This window comes from Schistocerca piceifrons, chromosome 3 (assembly GCF_021461385.2).
Source record: "Schistocerca piceifrons isolate TAMUIC-IGC-003096 chromosome 3, iqSchPice1.1, whole genome shotgun sequence".
Classification (NCBI taxonomy): domain Eukaryota; kingdom Metazoa; phylum Arthropoda; class Insecta; order Orthoptera; family Acrididae; genus Schistocerca; species Schistocerca piceifrons.
The window spans coordinates 848,359,253-848,384,635 of NC_060140.1; the positions used below are offsets into that span (position 1 = coordinate 848,359,253).

General features: G+C 38.2%; 1 protein-coding gene across 1 annotated transcript in view; it reads right to left on the reverse strand.

Annotated features, from left to right (window-relative positions):
- Nucleotides 1-25,383, reverse strand: part of LOC124787730 (huntingtin) — a 392,251-nt gene that overhangs the window by 275,364 nt on the left and 91,504 nt on the right. Inside the window, exons 8-11 of the mRNA XM_047254577.1 lie at nucleotides 18,337-18,618; nucleotides 12,919-13,082; nucleotides 11,795-12,020; nucleotides 6,304-6,500 (exon numbers count right to left, since the gene is read on the reverse strand). Of these exons, the coding sequence (XP_047110533.1) occupies nucleotides 6,304-6,500; nucleotides 11,795-12,020; nucleotides 12,919-13,082; nucleotides 18,337-18,618 (869 nt within the window). The remainder of the gene's footprint in view (nucleotides 1-6,303; nucleotides 6,501-11,794; nucleotides 12,021-12,918; nucleotides 13,083-18,336; nucleotides 18,619-25,383) is intronic.

Here is a 25,383-nt window from a genome sequence, read left to right on the forward strand (position 1 = left end):
TCCAGGCAGAGAGTACACATAACAGCAACACTCACAGCATGTGAAGAAGATGGCTGGGTCAGATGTCAAGATATTGTGCAGAAAATGGAAACCAAAACTTGCAGAACAGTTGGAAGTGCTCTATTACTCAACCATGCTGAGAAAACGTGACAAAACACAGTTTAGGAAATACTTGGTGTCATGTTTGTGATTGTAAAGTCTGGCCAACCTGTCAATTTCTACCACTGTATGACTTGACAAACACTTTAATTGTAACTCAAGTATGTGCACTTTATGGGTCACACTAGACAACCACTTTAAACGATTACACAGCCTGCGCAGTACCGGTGATAAAAAAAAACCCAGATATTTTAATCCAAACAATGACAGCCAGTGCAGCAAACTGCTGTCATTCAGAATGACAATAGAGTGCATAATGACCTAAGTGAAAAATCATAGTGGACGTCCCTGAGAAAGGCTGTATGGCAAATATTCCATACATTTGAACACAGGAAGAATAAGAGATTGTCATTCAAACATTTCAAACCATCAACATTTGTTTGTTTGAGAAAAGGTACACATACAAACACATCAAATAATATTTACAAGATAGTACAAAGCACTTTTTTTTTACTTTATCTTTTTCATCTCGTTTTCTTTCGAAGTGTCAAATAACATCCAAAACTAGTTTTCTCCTTTAACAGAACTGACATTTTCATTGTTGAAACAGCTTCTATTAAAAATAACAAATAAACGTTTTACCTATTTACTTTCTTTTTTATGCACTGTGTAGGCTTTTTCTTTGCCCATGTAACATAAAACTTAAACCATTTCCTTCTTTCTGATATTGGATCTCTTGAGGTGGAACACTAACAGAAAAAATATCAAATCCGTATACAATCTTCACAGTGAACCATGGAAATAAAACAAATAATTAAATAAATATTAATAAGACCCAAAAGCACAAAATTCATTACTCTAACATGAGTGAGCACAGTGGAATTGGTCAACTTTCAATGTTAGCAATAACGTCACCATCTCTCTGTTCTTCAGCACATGCAGTCTTCATTATACTCGAGCTTTTAGAACTCTACAGTCACCATAATCAATCCATCACTGGCATCATCAACTGACTCGGGAAATATCTTGAGGGAGAGTCAATTCTGACACAAAACTCATTTGTACACGTATAGTCAATTTAGACAAGAAAGTCACTTGAGAAAACACTGGCCCCTGAACAGAGTAGAAGAGTTACTGTAATGTATGTATCAAAAGATTAAAAACGCTTGAGAAACTACAAAAAATGACAAGGAGAAAGAACAGCTTGTCAGAAGACTCAGATCCCAACATGAGAGAGATCCATCTACTGTCTAAAGTAATAACTAGCCTTTTAAAAGTTAGGATAGTTTTTCCTACTTTCTGTATCTATCGGAAGTATTTAGGATATTTCCCCCCTTAGGATAAGTACATGCCAACTGCTATAAGGTATTTTTTTACAGCTTGTAGGTCACTATTCCAACTTTGAAGCCGAGTGGACAGTGTAGCTCACTGCCACACAGTGGGTCCAGGTTCTATTCTCACCAAAAAAATATACTGAGGGGTCCAAAAAAATGTAACCACTGTTCAAACGTCCATGATTTGCAAACTAATTGATGGAGTAGTCTCATTTTTGGTGAAAGTGTAGCTTAAAGTCCAACTTAAAGATATCACTGTAGGTGTTCGAAATGGTCACCATTAACATCCACACACAAACGATGCTGCTGAACTGCAGCACGAACTACTGACTGCAACATGTACGATGGATTCTCAAAGTTCATCCAATGTGCATGGCTTTTGTCCATAAACGACGTCCTTTAGTGTTCCCCACAGGTAAAAGTCCAGAGGAGTTAGGTCTGGGGAATGTGGTGGGTACTCCGCAGCACCTCTACAGCCTATCCATCTTCCTTGTAGATTTCCGTCGAGATACCCCCTAACATGATTTTGGTAGTGGGCTGGGGCACCATCTTGTTGACAGTAAACTCTTCCATCTCCAAACAAGTCTCGGATGGCAGGTAAAATGGATGTCTGAAGCTTCTGAAGGTACACCTCACCAGTACCCCTGCCGTCAAAGAAGAATGGCCCAATCAAGCCCCGGTAAGACAACCCACACCACACATTTACTCCTGGCAAATTCACGGCTTTGTCTACATGGACGTTCGGATATTCGGCGGCCCAGCAGATGCAATTTTGGCGATTTACTGTACCATTAAGTTTGAACTGTGCCTCATCAGAACACACAATCATCTCTGCAAACTCTTCATCGTTATGCACCATGTTAGTAAACCACTCGCAGTACTCCATTCTACGATCTGGTTGTCCTTGTTCATTGCGTGTAGCAATCGTGGAATGTAGCACTTCCACTTTGCTGTCTTCAAAATTCGCCGAACACTTGAGCGACTCACTCCATTTTCACGGGCACACTGTCTCACAGACTTCTGTGGTGAGCGAGTGAATTGTTGTAACACACGACGGGAGTTAGCTGGACTTGTTACTGTAACAGGTCGTCCAGATCATTGTTTGTGTACATCTTTAACAAAGCCTTCGGCTTCAAATTTCTCTCCAATGCGACGAATCGTTAAACGTGTTTGTGGCTCTGTTTGATACTCATTTCGCCATTGCCATTGAACCTCATTAATGTTTTCGTACTTGACATACCACTTCAAAACTGACTTCCTTTCATCGAATGTAAGCCTTGCGCCAGCCATGTTTACTCGAGTAACTAGGTGCAACTAAGAACAAAACACTGACTATCTGGCAACTGTCATCTGACAAAACAAAACAACGCAATACAATGCTTGTGTGGTGATTGCCGGAACTAAAAACTATTACACTACCGTTAACAGCAGCACTTGTTCACAAGTCGTCATACGGTTGGAAGCATGGGCTGCTAAATGTATACCCCTCCATACTGTTGATAAATAACGCCTTGACTCTGGGCAGTGTAGTATATACGTCAGATACAACAATGCCAACACATAGCGTCAGTTATCCTAATGTGCTGTGTTGCACAAAGTAGTGTTAGACTTTTATGCTGATTTGTTTCAAGTCTGCAGCATAGTGTATGAGGACAAGAGAATGACCACAAATGCATGTTGTATGAAATAGCTATGTTCTAGAACATGAGTGGTCAACCTTGTTTACTTCCCACCCATTTTTGTACCTGCATAAGGACTGCCCACCAGTTATACAGTAATGGTGTTTTGCAAAGTAGGGATGTAACTTTGAGAAACAGCCCATCACCTAGAACAGTGGTATTCAACCTGGTCCTTAGTGCCCACTAGTAGGAATTCCAGCTACCACTTTACTTTGCAAAGGTTATAAGGTAGAATTACAGCAAGCTAAAGCATATAATAATAATTACATACCATACGCTTTGTGTAAATTTTTTATGAAAACCTACTGAAATGTTTTCAAAACCCCTACTGCCTACCATCCGCCACGGAAGCTGGAATGCCCACTAGTTGGTGCTAGGGAACAGGTTGACTACATCTGCTGTAGATGATGGTAAACTCTACACCTAGTTCCAAAGCTGCATCCCCTTCCTTATTTCCTCACCGATGCCAGCTGACTAACACAAATATATTTTAACCACTCTAGACCTCAAACCACCTGACTCCCAACTTACCCTATGTACACAGTCACTGGTATCTATTCTAATCTCTCCATCTATCACAACTAAATATAAGAATACAGATTCCTTCTTCTTTTCCATCTTCACTTTGAGGTTTCAGCTACAGCTTGTACCAACTCCTCCTTGACTCTCTGACAGCAAAGTAGGACTTCCCCCAATATGAAACAAGCAAATCACAAGGTGGCAATTTAACTACTCAGCCATAGACAGTGTAATGTGGCAGACGAGGAAGTGATATTATGAAATTATCCATGCCAGGACAGATGGTCATCTTGATACAGTGGGTGCAGATAGAACACGTATTTTGTAGATAACTGCTAACATGTTCAGTCTTAATTCCACTTGAATATGAGTTTATAATTACTTTATGGTCAATTAGGCTTGTTTTCAATTGATTACGTTAATTTACTTTTGTAGAACATTCCAGGAAAATCAGCATGTCATCAGTTCCTGAAATCACTTTTCTAAGTTGATTACCCCAGAAGTGATAGATGAATAATGTTCAATGTTAAGTCAAGAGTCAGTATAAATGTTAGCTCAAAATTTATTTTGTAATAAAAAATACAATTACTCTTTTTAAACTAAATGTTAACACTATATAATGGATAAAATTTAATACAGAAAATCGTATTCAACTACGATTTAAAGCATGTAAACAGAATTTACATTTGTCATCTAACGTTTTCTTCAACACTTGAACTTAAGTAAAAGTATAATTTTTAATTGTAAGATTAATCACATTTAAGGACTAAAAATGCGTGCAAAACACTTCAGTTACTGTACGACAGAAATAAGCTAGCAGCAGAGGCCACCACAGCTCAGTTGTTCTCATTTTGTTCTAGCTTTTTTATTGCTGTCTTAGCTGTAAACATGAGTCAGCTTTATTGAAGATTTTAGTACCACCCTGTGTGAAAATTTGTAAAAAGTTACATTTTACATTTCTGGAGATGTTAAAGAATACAAAACAACATGAAATGGAAATATTCAGCTGGATATTACAAAACTATCCCCCAGGCTGATATCGATTTAGTTGTCTATTACAATTCAATGCTTTTGGTTCTTGGTGATGTACATTGCAAATGTGTTCCAATAAATTCATCTGCAGTGTTTTTTAAGTCGACAGGAATATAAACGATTTTTGGTATACTAATGAATGCTAACATCACAACTGGAAAGCACCATTAAGGAGATAAAAAAATTCTCAAAATTTTTAAGAGGGGCATTTGAAAAGTCCGTGCAAAACTAAAAACTACTTACGTGTTTGGGGTAAACCTTTTTAATTTTTTGACATAGTCTCCTTTTAGACTTGATTCCTTCCAAATAATAGGAATCGTCCAAGTCTGCAAAATAGCTATTAGTTGCTGCAATCACCTCCTCGTTTGAATAAAATCTTTGTCCTGGCAGCCATTTCTTCAAATTGGGGAACAAATAGTAGTCCAAGGGAGCCAAGTCTGGAGAATAGGGGAGCTGTGAAACGAGTTGGAATCCTATTTCCATTAATTTTGCGACCACTACTGCTGAGATGTGCGCTGGTGCATTGTCGTGATGGAAAAGGACTATTTTGCGGTCCAATCGCTGTCTATTTTCTTGGAGCTCGGTTTTCAAACGGTCCAGTAACGATGAATAATATGCACCTGTAATAGTTTTACCCTTTTCCAGATATTCGATGAGGATTACCACCAACGAATCCCAAATGACAGTCACCATGACCTTTCCGGCTGAGGGAATGGTCTTCACCTTTTTTGGTGCAGATTCTCTCTTTGTAACCCATTGTTTAGATCATTCTTTGGTCTCAGGAGTATAGTAATGTATCCATGTTTCATCCACAGTGACAAAACGATGCTTCAAGTCCTGGGGATTCTTCCTGAACAGCTGCAAACCATCCTTGCAACACGTCACTTCATACGATTCAATTTTTGGTCAAGTGTGAGCAACCGCAGAACCCACCTTGCGGATAGCTTTCTCATGTCAAAATGTTTATGCAAACTATTATGTACCCATTCATTCGAGATGCCCACAGCACTAGCAATCTCACACACCTTAACTCTTCTGTCATCCATCACCATATCATGGATTATATCAAATCTTCACAGGAGTCCAGAACATTCAGCATCACTTGTGCCCATATGGCCCCACTCCGAAAATTTTGAAACCACTTATAAACTGTCCTAATCGAAGGTGCAGAGTCACCATAATGTTTATCAAGCTTCTCTTTAGTCTCATGAGGCGTCTTGCCTTTCATAAAGTAATATTTAATCACAACACGAAATTCTTTTTCATCCATTTTTTGACAATCACTCGACTTCCTTGATTCACACGAATGCCAAACGCAAAAAAGTAGACCAATATGGCTGAAACTTGGTGCGTGTTCTTTCCAAAAATGCTACTAGCTAAACATAGCTTCGATATGAGCCAGTGGTGCCATTTCTCAGACTTTGCACGGACTTTTCAAACACCCCTCATATAGCAAAAGAAAAACTATAAACTTTCTTTTTAATAATCTAAAAAGTACCCTTTTTTAAATTCCAGCAGCATGCGTTCCTTAATAAGCATTGTTGAACTACATACAGGTATTGAAACACAAACATATAAAATTCCTAAATTTTTACGTGTTAGGCTTGTTTAAAGGATGCAGAGAATACAATGCAACTTACCTTTATCAGCAATGTTATTAAATATGGGAGAATGATGTTCTTTGGTGCTTTGCTGTCTTTCATTACATCTCCAAAACTTTTCGTATGTTTTGTCAAAATTGATCTCATAAAATTTCCCACAATTAGATTTGTAACACCTCTTAATTGAGGATCAACATGGTCAGAAAAAAGCAAGACATCAGTCAAAGGCTGTGCTCCTGAAAGACAGGGAAAAAGATACTATCACAGTTCACAAAACTAAAAAGTATTTTGACAGAATACAGTCATTTGCAAAGGGGAAAACAGTGCACCCTGACTAAACCTGTGATAGAGTTTCTCTTTAGCACTTTTGAATGGTTAGCCAGAAGAATTCAATTAAACTCATCCAAGAGCATATCTTTCATTAGGCTTGTTGACCGATACCAAAAACTTTAATAGAGAGCAATTACATTCATGTAGGGTCAATATATAGTTAATTTGTGCAGAAGCAAGGAAGGGGACGGGTCCAAAAATTTTGGTACATAAATGACTTACTATTTGAAAAAAAGTAATGAAGTATTTGTTGGATAAGACATCCTAGCATGCTTAGCGATGATGTGGGTGTGTGAAGGGGTTACATGAGAAATATATCAAAAACTGACTGTAGACAAATATAAGATTGGGATAAGTCAGTAGCTGGGCAATGCCACACCTAGTGAACAGAAAATGTATCTTGCTCAGTTTTGTAGATGCTTGGGTTATCTTTTGAATGTACAACACTAATTGTATAAGGAAACTAAAGTATATGAAGAGTTTTCCCAGAAGTGTTCCAAAACTACACTGAAGCACCAAAGAAACTGGTACAGGTATGCATATTAAAATACAGCAACATCTATATGATACCACAAGTGTCTGGCGCAGTTGTTAGATCAGCTACTCCTGCTAAAATGGCAGGTTATCGAGATTTAAGTGAGTTTGAATGTGGTGTTATAGTCGGCGCACAAGCGAAGGGACACAGCATCTCCGAGGTAGCGATGAAGTGGGGATTTTCCCTTATGACCATTACACGAGTGTACCGAGAATATCAGGAATCTGGTAAAACATCAAATATTTGACATCGCTGCGGCTGGAAAAAAATCCTGCAAGAACGAGACCAATGATGATAGAAGAGAATTGTTCAACATGACAGAAGTGCAATCCTTCCACAAATTGCTGCAGATTTCAATGCTGGGCCACCAACAAGTGTCAGCGTCCGAATCATTCAATAAAATATCATTGATGTGGACTTTCGGAGCCGAATGCCCACATGTGTACCCTTGACAACAGCACGACACAAAGCTTTACGCCTCACCTGGGCCCATCAACACCAACGTTGGACTGTTGATGACTGGAAACATGTTGCATGGTCGGACTAGTCTCATTTCACGAGCGGTCGGACGTGTATGGGTATGGAGACAGCCTCATGAATCCATGGACCTGCATGTCAGCAGGGGACTGTTGAAGCTGGTGGAGGCTCTGTAACAGTGTGAGGTGTGTGCCGTTGGAGTGATATGGAACCCCTGATTGTCTACATATGACTCTGACAGGTGACACATACGTACGCATCTTGTCTGATTGCCTGCATCCATTCATGTCCATTGTGCATTCCGACGGACATGGGCAATTCCAGCAGGAGCAATTCCAGCAAGACAGTGCGACACCCCACACATCCACAATTGCTACTGAGTGGCTCCAGGAACACTCTTCTGAGATTAAACACTTCCACAGACCACCAAATTCCTCACACATGAACATTATTGAGCATATCAGGGATTCACTGCAATGCGCTGTTCAGAAGAGGTCTCCATTCCCTCATACTCTTACATTTTTATGGACAGCGCTGCAGGATTCACAGTGTTAGTTCCCTCCAGCACTACTTCAGACATCAGTAGACTCCATGCCATGTCATGTTGCGGGAATCTGCGTGCTCGCAGGGGGCCTACACAATATTAGGCAGTTTCTTTGGCTCTTCAGTGTATTTAAATGTAAAAACCTACTTTAGAGATATCAAGAAGACAAAAATTACTTTCAGCTGTTATTAGAACCAATTATGCTTTGAAAAACAACATGGCACAGGAAAGAAAAGCAATACATGAACTTGTTAAAAATATCTGATGCAATAATATTCACTGAAGAACAGACAGAAACAAATGATAGTTCTGAGACAGTATAAAATATATGTGAATCATTTCCCTGTAGCAATAGATCTTAAAAAATGTAGAAATGAAAAAGAAAACTTATGCATAAAGTGAATGGTATAATTTCATTTTCCAAAAGCACCAGGCATCGTTGAAGTTCAAAATCAAAGTTAGAAGATACGGTTAGAAATTTTTCAAAGTAATTTTCAACTCCTCTACTCTTCATTAAAGTTTTGAAAATCTGATGAGAGAAACATCAGTTTTCTTTAACTGTAGGTGAGGTAACTTCTCTGCAACATTGCCCCTATCAGACTCAAGATCTGCACATGCATCAGCATTCGAAGAATATTTTTAGTTTGTGAGGTGTAGTGGTACCGAGAAGCCGGATCATACATCTCTGTAGACCTAAATATTGAGGCATGTAGTTAACATTACCCAGCAGCAATCCTGAAATCCCATGAATAAATGGAAAACAGAATTGTGGGTAGTTCTTATATGGATTTGAATTAAGCTGTCTCCTCCACTTTCACCACTCTCCAAAACGAAACAAGAAAAATTTCAGATACCAGGTGACAGATGCTGGCATGAACCATGATCTGCATTTGACATCCCTCACCAGTCTCCATCACTCTCAGTATGGTCTCTTTCATCCGTTCCTCCACAAATATATGCCTATGGCACACATACGATTCCTCCCCCTCCAGTAACACTATTTCATTTCTATCACAGAGTTAACACTGTAAGTGGCCCCAGCAAGCAATACCTTGACCCTTTCTTTCCCATCAATGGCTACCCTAACCTCAACGAAAGATACAGGATGCTAGGAAGATTAAAATCTTGCTGCATAAAATTAATTAGACAGCATTGAGCGAGAACAGCCTACAATTCTAACTCATCATCATTGGAACAAAAATGCCTCAAATGTATTTCTTAAAGGTGGGTGTCTAGTGTTTTAGCACAAATAATTTTTCCTGCAAAACAGATCCTTTTCCTTGCACAGGCTACTGCGTGATTGTTAGACAGTATTTTAGGATTCTGACTGCTGATACATCACGCCCGCACTTTTGTACCCTCAGATGCACAGCCTCATAGAGAGGTCTCTTCAGGTGCCTGGATGAGTCTTGTCACTTTAAATACCTCTCAAGGTGCCACATATTACCACAATACTCTGCACTCACAAAACATATTGCTTGTAGAGTCTGTACTTCCTTGTTTGGTATTTTCATTTTCGTGCCTTGCTTAGCCATAGTCAACCTCCTCCTCTTTACACCTTGTTAGAGAAATATGTGGCACTGGTCAAAGTCGTAACAGATACAAAAGGTCTACTGCCAAGAAATTTATTATTTACCAGATTCTACCCTGAATAGCATACTGATCCAAGACACAACACACAGTCTTGCAATCTGATTAAAGTTATCAGCAACTGAGGGTAATAAAGTTTCTAAATAAAGTAACTTGCTTTCATGAAACCCAATATTAAAATATGTAACTAATATTGGTCTTCATACTTATTTTGTTAGAGAAAAATAATTCATTTCTTCATGATTACTGTTTCAAAAATTATTCAATAATTCCATGTAAATCCTACAGAGGGACATGAAAAATGAATCAAAAGAAAAACTCAATTGAGAAAACTGTGAACTACAAAGGGATGGAATAGTGACCACTGCTAACATTTAAGAGGTAAAATTCCAAGTATGCCTGACAGAACTGATTAAATGTCATCTCTCACAAAAAAAGAAATTTGGCAGAATGCCCAGAAGCACACTATTAAAGAACCACTAAAAAGTAGAAAATACACTGGCTGTCCAAAAAAAATTTATTCCTGGCATATAAGAGATGTTAGCGCAATGGCTATGGCGGCAGCCTTAATTGTAAACAACAGTTGCGCAATCGACCAGTCAGTTGTGTGCACGTAGTGTTAGGCTGCGCAGCCAAAGTGTGCCAACATTGTTGTGTCACAAATCACAATGGGGCAACGTCTCTTCATCAAGTTTAAAGACATTCTCCAGAATGGTTTGCAGAAGAGAAAAGTGTGAGCAGTGTCTGTCGCACACAACCTGACTCCCAAACCAAACCAATGACTCAGGACACCTGCAGCAACTTGATTGAAATACAACATGCAGACAATTCTTTACTACAAAAAACCATCACAGGTGACAAGACCCAGTGTTATCAACACAAACCTACCGCAAAACAGCAAAGTGCAGAATTTCACATGAAGGATTAAATGCTTTGACAGCATAATCAACATCCAAGATAATGTGACGTGAGTCGAACTACATCCCATAGAACGACTTTTCTGTCACTTTCACACAGTTTTATGAACATTCTGTGCATTTTACTCAAGTGAGGGATACTATGACAAACAAGTGAAGCATTAGTACTGTAATCTTAGCCCTATTTCTTTTAATTGAGTCTCAAAAATTTTTTTGCCTGATGGGGTACACTTTGAGGATCCCTTGCATCCACCTACTGGATTTAACCTCTCTTAAAAAAACCAACACACACACACACACACACACACACACACACACACACACACATTTCGGAATGGTAGAATTTTATCATAATTTTTTCTGTCTTCATATCCTTTTCTTCTTGCTTCCTTGTTCCTAACTGCATTATTCCTAACACTTTTTACTCTGTCCCTTCAATAGCCTCTGCAAAGAAGCCGTCAAAGTACCAAAAGTAATTTCACCTGTGAGTAAATCATTTATTGAAGGACACACATGATGCACTTAATTTATGAATCAGTTTTTTAAGAGTATTTCTTAACATGTGATAACTGAAGTGTACAATAAACTATGACAAATTGTTCATTGATTCTCAACAGTATGGTTTCTACAACTCCTATTGTACCTGCGACATTAATAACTTGAGTAAAGTGACAGAATCTGCCATAACTTTAATAACTGAGATGGTGGAGGGAGGTTACATACTGTTTTAGACATCTTATTCTACATCTTTTTCTCCCTTCATCCTCGCAACAGTTTAGGTAACTCTCAATTTCAGGGCCAAGTAACCTGTCCCTTCTTTACAATTTTACACATCCCATCCTCCTTGCTACCCCAAGAATGCATTGCAGCAATGATATGAAGTGCAATTTCTACTTCTGAGTGTTTCTATCAGAGCTACTTGGAATTTTGTTTCCTGCAGATAAATACTCATCGCACACTGTCTTCTTGTGAAATACATGGAAACAACATTTACACCAATTTTTAAAAAGTTCTGGAATTTTCAAACTGAAATTGAGCACTATATTTAAAAGATATTTACATACTTTTCAAACCTGAACTAACCACAACTCCAGCCTGTAAACATACAAACAGTTTTCTTGAATGTATTACACATACCTTCAGAAAGTTGCTTCACTTTGTCAACAGGTAGCAGGATAATATCTGGTGCTAAGCGCACAATGCTGGAGATACAGCTGAGTGCTAATGCTTTAACACTGACCCTTACACTCTTGTCCGGCATTGTATGTCCTGTCACACCCGTCAACAGGAAGGAAGCTGCGAGGTGACGAGCACAGTAAATAAGTGGAATGTCACTGTCAGTGAAGCTCCCTACATCACAGTCCTGCAAAATGTAACAGTTTTTATTTAATTTCCCTGACCTCTGCCAACAAATTCTAAAACTGATAACAAAATTCATATTTTCACTTTCTGCTCTTGAGGCAGAGTGGTTTCAATTTTTCAGTGCCTTCAGAGCCCAAAGTAGCATATAGTACAAGAGCCTCAATTCCTATTAACTAATTTCAAAACGTTTGAAGATTTCCCACATGAAAAATTGCAATGCATAATCCATTGCTGTTTTTACAAAGCCTCATGTACTCTTTGTCTAACACACTCTGACTTACATCACAGTAGTAATACTAATGACACAAAAGTTAGCAAAACTCATTGTCAAATGGCTACAAGATTTCATGTTGACCTTGTTGGTCTCAATAAAACAATAAAAATGCAGTTAATTAATGCTTTGTATGTATGTGACTGGTTAATCACTCACTTTCATCAAATCAAGAAGAAATATGGAAATAGCAGAACCCTAAAACACTTGAAGGAGAATGTCTGGACAAGATCCCGTCTTAGTTCAATCATCACTGTGAAACATATACACAACTTTGAGTCCTTAGGATTTGATTATGGAGCAGCCATGCAATCTACGGAACATACTTTCATAGAGTCACCTCTCTGGAAGACCACAGAGTCAGCCAGTGACCAAAATGAAAAGAGAAAATCTGTTTGGACTGATCTCATTTTTAGATGTTAAAGCTATGACACTTTCAGTGAATTTCATTTCCTGTGCTAACTATTTATAAGTGCCCTAACTGAGAGGTTTTAAATTATGCACAACATTAATCACAGATACTGTCATTCCAAAATGATGCATCTAAATAAAATAATCAATGTGTGATAATGAACAACCTACAGACATAGAATACGCTGAAACACTGTAGGAGAAGTAGTGAAAGTACCTGAAACGGAACATCTATCTGATTGGCAGTTGGTGATGGAGACCCACTATACAGCATTGATTCTTCCTGTGACTCTTCACTTTGTACTGATGACTGCAGCTGCACCACAGGTGGTCGGTTAGGAGCTGCAGGAAATGACGCCTCACTACATGTGTCAATGTCATCTAGAAAATAAATATTAAAAAGTCATTATATGGTGTTGTCCAAAATTTAAATGCACTGACTTTGTTGTTACCCACATTCTGCCTACCACATTACTTATAAAAACATAAGACATAAATGAGAAGGGATTAAATGCACCATACATCAATGAACAAATACAAAGTGTAGTTTTTCATTTTTCCCCCTTGTCTCAATGTTTATATTATTTATGTTAGAAGCTCTTTATTTTTCATAAAATAGCCTTCTGCCTTTTGCAACCCTTTCTAGAATGTCTTTTACCCTTCTGCATCTATTTAACTTACAAGATTTCTATAGTCATCCACCTCTTCAAAAGTCTTTTATGCAAGCTTCTAGCCATCCAGAATATATACCCCATGTGAACACTTACGTTTTCTTTTTGTTTAAGTGCATGTTTCAGCCATCAGCTAGCACATGTTCTATCACATTAAGCACCTGGCTCAATAACAGTTCATTCTCTGTATCACTGCAACATCAATAGTGAATAGTTTTCAAACTCATGTATAATGAAAACTGGTGTATTTCCTTATTAGCTGCTGGCAGAGATTAATTTGTTTAAAAATAATAAAAACTATATTTTATACAAACAAACCAATCATACATCAATAATGCAATGCAGGAGACAATTGAGGGACAAAGGACTTATGGTCCACTTTATTACAATGAAATCCGCATCACTTAATTGATTATAAGCCACAAAAAGTTAATTAGAGTACACATTAAATTAATACCTCCAAAGATCCAATTTTTCCATGGAGGAACATTTTTTATCTGAACTACAGCAATCACTTACTGCCGACAGCTTTAACTCAATATTTAAGGTGCCCTTGTAACCCATTATTGATAAAACCTTTTCAGATTAGCAGCCAAGTAACAAGATCATCTTGAAGTAGTAGACTGTTTCAGTAAATTTCATACATTTCACCTTCAGACTAAATTGCAAAATCTGTGTGTTTGTTAAAAAATAAAGTAACTATTACAAACTTCGACTGAGCTGCAAGTTATTCGAAACACTAACTCGCAATGTACACACCTCAACAGAAGTTGGGAATGTCGTAGAGTTTACTACAATGACTTCTTACAGTACGCCCATTGAGATTTGTACAATGCATTATTAACAAAATAAACATAATTCCTTCTGAAAACAAGAACGATTTTTGTTACTTACAAAAGCTCATTACAAAACAAAGCAGTCTCTCTCCTAAGTGTACATCTTGAAAACAAAAACAGTGCAAATCTTTATCTCATGATGATGATTATCAGTCCTTACTAGTGAGTATGTCCTCCCCGCACATGGATTAGATCTTTCACTCAGCAAGGCCTGCTCTGGATGAGACCCTCAAGTTTATCTTGGGGTATGAGGTCCCACTTCTCAATGGCAGCTTCAGTGACGCCCTGAATACTGTTAGGTGGATTCAGACACTATGCAATGATCACTTTCAACAAGTCCCTTGCATGCTCAGGGGCTGATGCAGTCAGTTGATGTTGCATCTTTGAAAATACTGAGATACTGCTGTAGTACTGTGTAATCTTGCAGCATCATCAACTAGGATGAAGCTGTCAATGACTTCACATTTGTAGGGCCTTACAATCATTAGTCAGACCTCTTAACGGTATTGGGGCCCAGCCAAATTGCCATAGAAGAGAATTAGTGGGGTCTGCTGTCCTGTCATTACTGCTGCCCAATTCGTTACACTTCCACCTCCAAACAGATGGACTTCAGGAATGTATCGGCATTCCTGGTGCCATCTAGTGCTTCTTCAAACCCTAACACATCTAGTGTCCGGTCACAAACCAATCCTGGTCAAGTCAGAAAACATGACATTACTCCACTCTGCAATGGTTCAATGTTAATGTGCAAGAGCTCAGGTCCTTCGATTGCATCGGTTCCACTGGTTCTGTGAAAAATTTCTCATTGGTCTTCTGGAATGATGGCCACCCTGATGCAATCTTCTATGCACTGATATATGGATCCCTGTTACCTGGGAGAAAACATTTATGGCAGTTGATACTTGGTCTCTGCAAGCTGACAGTTGGAGGAAACAATCCTGGACTGGTGTTGTCATGTGAGGATGACCACTGCAAGGTCTATTGTTCATATTTCCCATCTCTCTGCACTTTCTTCATATCTCAGACACACCACTTTGAGTGACATGTAACCGAGTGGCAACATCTTGATCTGCTGAAAGTAAAGCCACTATCCTGATTCTATCAAAGTGTTGTGTGCCTTTACGTGACATGTTACTGCAGTGCTGAACACAAACTGAATGAAGCTGCTGTTGATACTGAACTGCCTCTGATGTGGCTGCTGTGGTAGTGTTATCTTTACGTAATGGGGAAACAGACACAAAGCATGCCAGTACTAAATACTGTCTAGAATATGGGCTCGAAATGGATAATGTGTAAAGTACCTACAGCAATGAGACCTCTAGTATCATAGACCAAATTTTACAATAGTATTCCAAACTTTTTTTGAGCTTTTTTAACTTTTTTTGAGCAGTGTATTTTTTTACCAAACTACATATCTAAAGATTATGATTAAAGTTCTGTAATTCTGTTAAATTTCTGACTAACAGGTTCCTTCTTAAGAGGGTAAAGAGGAATAGGTTGGGAGAGGTTGTAAAACTGGAGTATTTGGGGCAGTGGCAGATAACTAAAAACCCTAGATTAAGAAAAAATCACTTATTATGAAGGGGTATGGAAGCAAAGATGAAGTAGAAAATATAATGTAGTTAGGTATTTGTGTGTTCCGAGTATTTCCAAATATTGAAACTGTGGCCTCTGTTTATAATGTGGAATCAATCAAAAGATAGCAGGGGCTCAAAGATAATGCATTAGTAAGCACAGTGCCGACACTAGATCACAAACATATGAGTGAGAAGATAACAGAGATAAGAGGCAGAAGAGAAAATGAGAAATGGAAAGCAAAGTGCAAGCATTTTGTGAAATGAAAGAAAATCCTCCTTACATACATACATGAATGTCTGCCTATATCTGTCTGTCCAACTTCCATTATTTCACTTTTCAGGGGTGTCAATTTCTTGTCTGTACCTACGCTGATATCTTTCTGTGTCTCCAGGCCTTTACCAAGCACATCAAATCTTCTTGTAATTCTTGGTCTGAGTATTCATACTGAATGGGTGTCTGCTGTAACAGGAAGATATTGTTGAGTGGTTTCATTCCGACTGGAGCCTGGATGCAAGCTCAAAGACATGGAAGCCAACATTAAGGAAGACAGACGGATATGTGGAGAAGAGCATGATGTTTTTAGTTTGGAAAAGGAGTTGAGCTGCAATATGCAGTGGATTAGTTCTTCTTGATGACTGAATCCAAATCACAAAACTTTTCATTCAGCTTTGCCTTCCTTCCTCGATGATTTTCAGACACAAGTCTTTTCTTTGGGGCCTCATAAATTATCCATATAAGTAACGGCATGTAGTTCCAGAACGTACAGAACTACTTTTAATGCTGATAGTGGAAGTTACAAATTGATGAGGATTACAGAAAACTAAAAATCAACAAACAGAACTCACAATAAAGCAGCAAATATCACAACACAAAACATGTTGCAGAGTTTAATAAAGGATAGGAACACAGCAATCAGTCGCAATCCCACTCATTTTTCATTATTCTTGCATATACAAATTTCAACTATAAATAGCCATCTTCAGTGTTAAAGTATGAGGAAATTACATAATCAGATTAACATAAAAAATAAGTAAAGCACCAAGTTATCCAATAGTGATGATCCATCCTAGTCAACATACCATTTGAGTAAATTACCATCCAACAAACTCGCAGCACTTGATGTCACTATATGACTTTACTTGAGTAAGTTACCATCCACCAATCTCGCAGCACTAGATGTCACTATATGACTTTACTGGTGTATGTGCAAAAGGAAACTTAAGTGGTTGTTTACAACAAATACAGTAGCCTCAGTTTGCACCATGTAGTATGCATAACACTCTTTGTATTACAAAAATAACTAACCCACTTTAATTGCAATATAGTAGTTTAAAAACCTTTTTTAATAAATAAATTCAGCAAGTATATTTGCATATCACCTTTAAAATAAATCAAGAAATGCCAATTTAAAATGAGTTTGTTCATATATCAATGGTGAGGCAATCCACCAAATCTTATGCAAAAGATCATTAACAGGTTCATAAAACTGTCTTACAGAGAAATGTTACATCACATTATAAATGAAATGTTCCACATTTTTGTGAAGATCATCTTAAAATATAGTTCCATATCAAACCAAAATTTGTCAAAAGATGAAGTGTAGCATAGTTGCTCATAGTATAGTGGTTAAGTGATCCATGAAATAATTAATACAAAAGAAACATAAAAAAGTTCATACACGTCATTTTCATGAAGATCTGTTGACATCATTGTAAAATATTGAAGATCAATTGACAAGGCTAATTTAACCAAGTACATTTAATAAAAATATACAAACGTCCTGCACTGATGTAAATTTCTTATGTAACATATGGTGTAGCTCCAACTTGGTATGATGCTTCCAAAGAATGATATAACAAGCTGCCTTATATCTAGGCCCTAAGACTAACAGTTGAATTGCGTTTTACTTGTCTGATGGTAAACCCAATATAACATTGGACAGTTCCAACAAAATGGAAGACAAAATGACCCACTTATTATTAGCAGTACTCTGGGGTTTTTGTTCAGTTTTTCTACCTCACTTTTTACCAATGGAGGACTGTGGTCTAGCTGTATGTTGGTGCCAGGATGTTTTGACGTAAGTAAAACTGTTCCTGTATTCCTGTAGTCAGTTTGATTTTGTATTATGTTATCAGGTCTAACATAGGTACTGACTGACAATAAAATAGTTAACAGCATCTCCATCAACAGTAAAGTAAAATTTAATAAATTATTAATATTGGATAGTTAGAGAAAGCTGAATAGCAATGAGAATATTCATATTGGCCCCATATCACTTCTCCCCTTCTGAAGTTGTAAAAATGGCTACTAGAAATCAAAAATTATTTCATTGTTGAAATAATCAGTACAAAGAGAATTATACTATTTTAATTAAAAACAATTATTATTGTGATAGTCTGAAGCATCTCAGAAAACACTAATCCAACAGTACTGTGTTCAAGGTAGACTAAACTACAGAGTAAATTATGCTGAAAATTAAATCATGAAATATGGCTGTACAGTTGTGAACATTTTTCTAATTTACATCAGTCTACTAGATAAAGCTCTCACCATTTATTTTACCAATCTTCATGTTTGAATAGCCACGTGTAGTTTCTTCTGTCTGGATGAAGCTGTTGTCTTCAGTTTCTTCTTCTTGGGCATTTGACGTTTCAAATGTTTCATTTCCATGAGAAATGTGTTGTGGTGATAACTTCCCTGCTGCTTCCATAGCTGCTCTAGCTTCCCCAATCCATTTCTCAATGGATGGAAGCTTCAGGTCAGGGACATCTGTTTCATTATCCAAGAGTGACATATCCCCGTGAGTAATTGATGGTGCAACACTCATTTGGCCTTAAAAGGAAATTTTTTGTGGCTGTTAGCGATTCCAACAGAGATAATAAAGCTACCATTTTAGCATCACATTTCATTGTTATTTTAAAAAGACATAAATGTTAACACATTATAAAAATTCTTGGAGGTATGTACCGTCTATATAACCAATTGATGGCAGTTTGTCTGCTGCCATATGCATTTTGCTTCATTTATTTGGGAAGCATCATCAGCTGCCTGTAATACATGTTTCCTTTCTTTACATACAATAAACATTTGATGTGGTAGATATAATATGCTGCTATACTACATTCTGTCGTGGCTTTCTCTTGTTTTTTTAGGGTACAATCAAGTTTTTGTAGCATAAAGTTCATAATGAGAACTTATCGTTCAGTGTTACTTACGATCTCTAGTGCTGTTAGGTTAAAATCAATTTTTTGCAGCACAAAGTTCGTAATGTGAACTTATCGTTTGGTGTTACTTACAATTTGTAGCGCTGTTAGAAATCGTAAGGAACACAATATGAGCAACAAAAAGTTGATTTTAATCTTTTTTTTTAAAAAAAAAGAAAAAAGGACATGACAGAATGTAATATAGCAATATATTATATCTACCACATAATATTTTTATTGTTATGTAAAAAAAGGAAACATTTATTACAAGCCACTTATGACGCTTCCCAAATAAATTAAGTGAAACACGTATGGCAACAAACAAACTGCTTTCAATTGGTTGCATAGATGGTACATACCTCCAAGAATTTAAAGCAACTAAGCAAAAGAGGAAAACAGAAAAAAGACATCATAAAAATATTTGTAAATAAATTTCTTTATCAATATTTAATTAGAAGCATTCATTGTGACTTACATAAGACTAGACAGAAGCTCACACATAACGTACATATACGATATGTTAATGATAAGCACAAATGTACATGCATCACAAAACAGCTGAACACTACAAGCTATGTGTGAAAAATGACGAGACTGACAACACTGCAAACAATCTGGCAACGCTATTTCGTTCTAACTGTATGAACCAATGTGCACATCTGCTCCAGTCATTCGGTTCTTTTCAACTCCATACAGTCATCACATGATATTTGAGAGCATCATCAGTGAAATTGTGTTTCTGTTGTGTGTTATGAAAATGCAACAGTGGAATTTAGACCAACGTTATGCCATCGACTTTTGTGTTAAACATGGGGAATTTATGAGTGTGACCTTTGAAATGTTGAAAGAGACCTATGGGAAACATTGCTCATCAAGAAGAAAATTTTTTTCAATGACTCCAATCAGATAGTACATTGAAGACATACCTCACACACAGAGATCTTCAACTTCAAAAACTGTTGAGAATGTCAACTGTGTGTGTGTGCTGCTGTGAGATCAGGCCGACATTTAACAATAACGATGACAAGTGACCTGTTGTTGTTGTTGTTGTTGTTGTTGTTGTCTTCAGTCCCGAGGCTGGTATGATGCAGCTCTCCATGCTACTCTATCTTGTGCAACCTTCTTCATCTCCCAGTACCTACTGCAACGTACATCCTTTTGAATCTGCTTAGTGTATTCATCTCTTGGTCTCCCTCTACGATTTTTAACCTCCACACTGCCCCCCAACGCTAAATTTGTGATCCCTTGATGCCTCAGAACATGTCCTACCAACCGGTCCCTTCTTCTTGTCAAGTTGTGCCACAAACTCCTCTTCTCCCCAATTCTATTCAGTACCTCCTCATTACTAATCTTCAGCATTCTTCTGTAGCACCACATTTCGAAAGCTTTTATTCTCTTCTTGTCCAAAATATTTATCGTCCATGTTTCACTTCCATACATGGCTACACTCCATACAAATACTTTCAGAAACGACTTCCTGACACTTAAATCTATACTCGATGTTAACAAATTTCTCTTCTTCAGAAACGCTTTCCTTGCCATTGCCAGTCTACATTTTATATCCTCTCTACTTCGACCATCATCAGTTATTTTGCTCCCCAAATAGCAAAATTCCTTTACTACTTTAAGTGTCTCATTTCCTAATCTAATTCCCTCAGCATCACCTGACTTAATTCGACTACATTCCATTATCCTCGTTTTGCTTTTGTTGATGTTCATCTTATATCCTCCTTTCAAGACACCATCCATTCCGTTCAACTGCTCTTCCAAGTCCTTTGCTGTCTCTGACAGAATTACAATGTCATCGGCGAACCTCAACGTTTTATTTCTTCTCCATGGACTTTAATACCTACTCCGAATTTTTCTTTTGTTTCCTTTACTGCTTGCTCAATATACAGATTGAATAACATCGGGGATAGGCTACATCCCTGTCTCACTCCCTGCCCAACCACTGCTTCCTTTTCATGCCCTTCGACTCTTATAACTGCCATCTGGTTTCTGTACAAATGGTAAATTGTCTTTCGCTCCCTGTACTTTACCCCTGCCACCTTTAGAATTTGAAAGAGAGTATTCCAGTCAACATTGTCAAAAGCTTTCTCTAAGTCTACAAATGCCAGAAATGTAGGTTTGCCTTTCCTTAATCTATTTTCTGATATAAGTCGTAGGGTCAGTATTGCCTCACGTGCTCCAACATTTCTGCAGAATCCAAACTGATCTTCGCCGAGGTCGGCTTCTACCAGTTTTTCCATTTGTCTGTAAAGAATTCACGTTAATATTTTGCAGCTGTGACTTATTAAACTGATAGTTCGGTAATTTTCACATCTGTCAACACCTGCTTTCTTTGGGATTGGAATTATTATATTCTTCTTGAAGTCTGAGGGTATTTCACCTGTCTCATACATCTTGCTCACCAGATGGTAGAGTTTTGTCAGGACTGGCTCTCCCAAGGTCGTCAGTAGTTCCAATGGAATGTTGTCTACTCCCGGGGTCTTGTTTCGACTTAGGTCTTTCAGTGCTCCATCAAACTCTTCACGCAGTATTGTATCTCCCATTTCATCTTCATCTACATCCTCTTCCATTTCCATAATATTGTCCTCAAGAACATCGCCCCTGTATAGACCCTCTATATACTCCTTCCACCTTTCTGCTTTCCCTTCTTTGCTTAGAACTGGGTTGCCATCTGAGCTCTTGATATTCATACAAGTGGTTCTCTTTTCTCCAAAGGTCTCTCTAATTTTCCTGTAGGCAGTATCTACCTTACCCCTACTAAGATAAGTCTCTACATCCTTACATTTGTCCTCTAGCCATCCCTGCTTAGCCATTTTGCACTTCTTGTCGATCTCATTTTTGAGACGTTTGTATTCCTCTTTGCCTGCTTCATTTACTGCTTTTTTATATTTTCTCCTTTCATCAATTAAATTCAATATTTCTTCTGTTACCCAAGGATTTCTACTAGCCCTCGTCTTTTTACCTACTTGATCCTCTGCTGCCTTCACTACTTCATCCTTCAGAGCTACTCATTCTTCTTCTACTGTATTTCTTTCCCCTGTTCTTGTCAATCATTCCCTAATGCTCTCCCTGAATCTCTGTACAACCTCTGGTTCTTTCAGTTTATCCAGGTCCCATCTCTTAAATTTCCCACCTTTTTGTAGTTTCTTCAGTTTTAATTCGCAGTTCATAACCAATAGATTGTGGTCAGAGTCCACATCTGCCCCTGGAAATGTCTTACAATTTAAAACCTGGTTCGTCAATCTCTGTCTTACCATTATATAATCCATCTGAAACCTGTCAGTATCTCCAGGCTTCTTCCATGTATACAACCTTCTTTTATGATTCTTGAACCAAGTGTTAGCTATGATTAAGTTATGCTCTGTGCAAAATTCTACCAGACGGCTTCCTCTTTCATTTCTCTCCCCCAATCCATATTCACCTACTATGTTTCCTTCTCTCCCTTTTCCTAATCTCGAATTCCAGTCACCCATGACTATTAAATTTTCATCTCCCTTCACTACCTGAATAATTTCTTTTATCTCATCATACATTTCATCAATTTCTTCATCGTCTGCAGAGCTAGTTGGCATATAAACTTGTACTACCGTAGTAGGCATGGGTTTTGTGTCTATCTTGGCCACAATAATGCGTTCACTATGCTGTTTGTAGTAGCTAACCCGCACTCCTATTTTTTTATTCATTATTAAACCTACTCCTGCATTACCCCTATTTGATTTTGTATTTATAACCCTGTATTCACCTGACCAAAAGTCTTGTTCCTCCTGCCACCAAACTTCACTAATTCCCACTATATCTAACTTCAACCTATCCATTTCCCTTCTTAGATTTTCTAACCTACCTGCTCGATTAAGGGATCTGACATTCCACGCTCCGATCCGTAGAACGCCAGTTTTCTTTCTCCTGATAACGACGTCCTCTTGAGTAGATCCGAATGGGGGACTATTTTACCTCCAGAATATTTTACCTAAGAGGACGCCATCATCATTTAACCATACAGTAAAGCTGCATGCCCTCGGGAAAAATTACGGCTGTAGTTTCCCCTTGCTTTCAGCCATTCGCAGTACCAGCACAGCAAGGCCGTTTTGGTGAGTTGCAAGGCCAGATCAGTCAATCATCCAGACTGTTGCTCCTGCAACTACTGAAAAGGCTGCTGCCCCTCTTCAGGAACCACATGTTTGTCTGGCCTCTCAACAGATACCCCTCTGTTGTGGTTGCACCTACGGTACGGCCACCTGTATCATTGAGGCACGCAAGCCTCCCCACCAACGGCAAGGTCCATGGTTCATGGGGGTATTTCGTTCTAACTGTATGAACCAACGTGCACATCTACTCCAGTCATTTGGTTCTTTTCAACTCCATACAGTCATCACACGATTTTTGAGAGCATCATCAGTGAAATTGTGTTTCTGTTGCATGTTATGAAAATGCAACAGTGGAATTTAGACCAACGTTATGCCATCGACTTTTGTGTTAAACATGGGGAATTTATGAGTGTGACCTTTGAAATGTTGAAAGAGACCTATGGGAAACATTGCTCATCAAGAAGAAAATTTTTTTCAATGACTCCAATCAGATAGTACATTGAAGACATACCTCACACACAGAGATCTTCAACTTCAAAAACTGTTGAGAATGTCAACTGTGTGTGTGTGCTGCTGTGAGATCAGGCCGACATTTAACAATAACGATGACAAGTGACCTGTTGTTGTTGTTGTTGTTGTTGTTGTTGTCTTCAGTCCCGAGGCTGGTATGATGCAGCTCTCCATGCTACTCTATCTTGTGCAACCTTCTTCATCTCCCAGTACCTACTGCAACGTACATCCTTTTGAATCTGCTTAGTGTATTCATCTCTTGGTCTCCCTCTACGATTTTTAACCTCCACACTGCCCCCCAACGCTAAATTTGTGATCCCTTGATGCCTCAGAACATGTCCTACCAACCGGTCCCTTCTTCTTGTCAAGTTGTGCCACAAACTCCTCTTCTCCCCAATTCTATTCAGTACCTCCTCATTACTAATCTTCAGCATTCTTCTGTAGCACCACATTTCGAAAGCTTTTATTCTCTTCTTGTCCAAAATATTTATCGTCCATGTTTCACTTCCATACATGGCTACACTCCATACAAATACTTTCAGAAACGACTTCCTGACACTTAAATCTATACTCGATGTTAACAAATTTCTCTTCTTCAGAAACGCTTTCCTTGCCATTGCCAGTCTACATTTTATATCCTCTCTACTTCGACCATCATCAGTTATTTTGCTCCCCAAATAGCAAAATTCCTTTACTACTTTAAGTGTCTCATTTCCTAATCTAATTCCCTCAGCATCACCTGACTTAATTCGACTACATTCCATTATCCTCGTTTTGCTTTTGTTGATGTTCATCTTATATCCTCCTTTCAAGACACCATCCATTCCGTTCAACTGCTCTTCCAAGTCCTTTGCTGTCTCTGACAGAATTACAATGTCATCGGCGAACCTCAACGTTTTATTTCTTCTCCATGGACTTTAATACCTACTCCGAATTTTTCTTTTGTTTCCTTTACTGCTTGCTCAATATACAGATTGAATAACATCGGGGATAGGCTACATCCCTGTCTCACTCCCTGCCCAACCACTGCTTCCTTTTCATGCCCTTCGACTCTTATAACTGCCATCTGGTTTCTGTACAAATGGTAAATTGTCTTTCGCTCCCTGTACTTTACCCCTGCCACCTTTAGAATTTGAAAGAGAGTATTCCAGTCAACATTGTCAAAAGCTTTCTCTAAGTCTACAAATGCCAGAAATGTAGGTTTGCCTTTCCTTAATCTATTTTCTGATATAAGTCGTAGGGTCAGTATTGCCTCACGTGCTCCAACATTTCTGCAGAATCCAAACTGATCTTCGCCGAGGTCGGCTTCTACCAGTTTTTCCATTTGTCTGTAAAGAATTCACGTTAATATTTTGCAGCTGTGACTTATTAAACTGATAGTTCGGTAATTTTCACATCTGTCAACACCTGCTTTCTTTGGGATTGGAATTATTATATTCTTCTTGAAGTCTGAGGGTATTTCACCTGTCTCATACATCTTGCTCACCAGATGGTAGAGTTTTGTCAGGACTGGCTCTCCCAAGGTCGTCAGTAGTTCCAATGGAATGTTGTCTACTCCCGGGGTCTTGTTTCGACTTAGGTCTTTCAGTGCTCCATCAAACTCTTCACGCAGTATTGTATCTCCCATTTCATCTTCATCTACATCCTCTTCCATTTCCATAATATTGTCCTCAAGAACATCGCCCCTGTATAGACCCTCTATATACTCCTTCCACCTTTCTGCTTTCCCTTCTTTGCTTAGAACTGGGTTGCCATCTGAGCTCTTGATATTCATACAAGTGGTTCTCTTT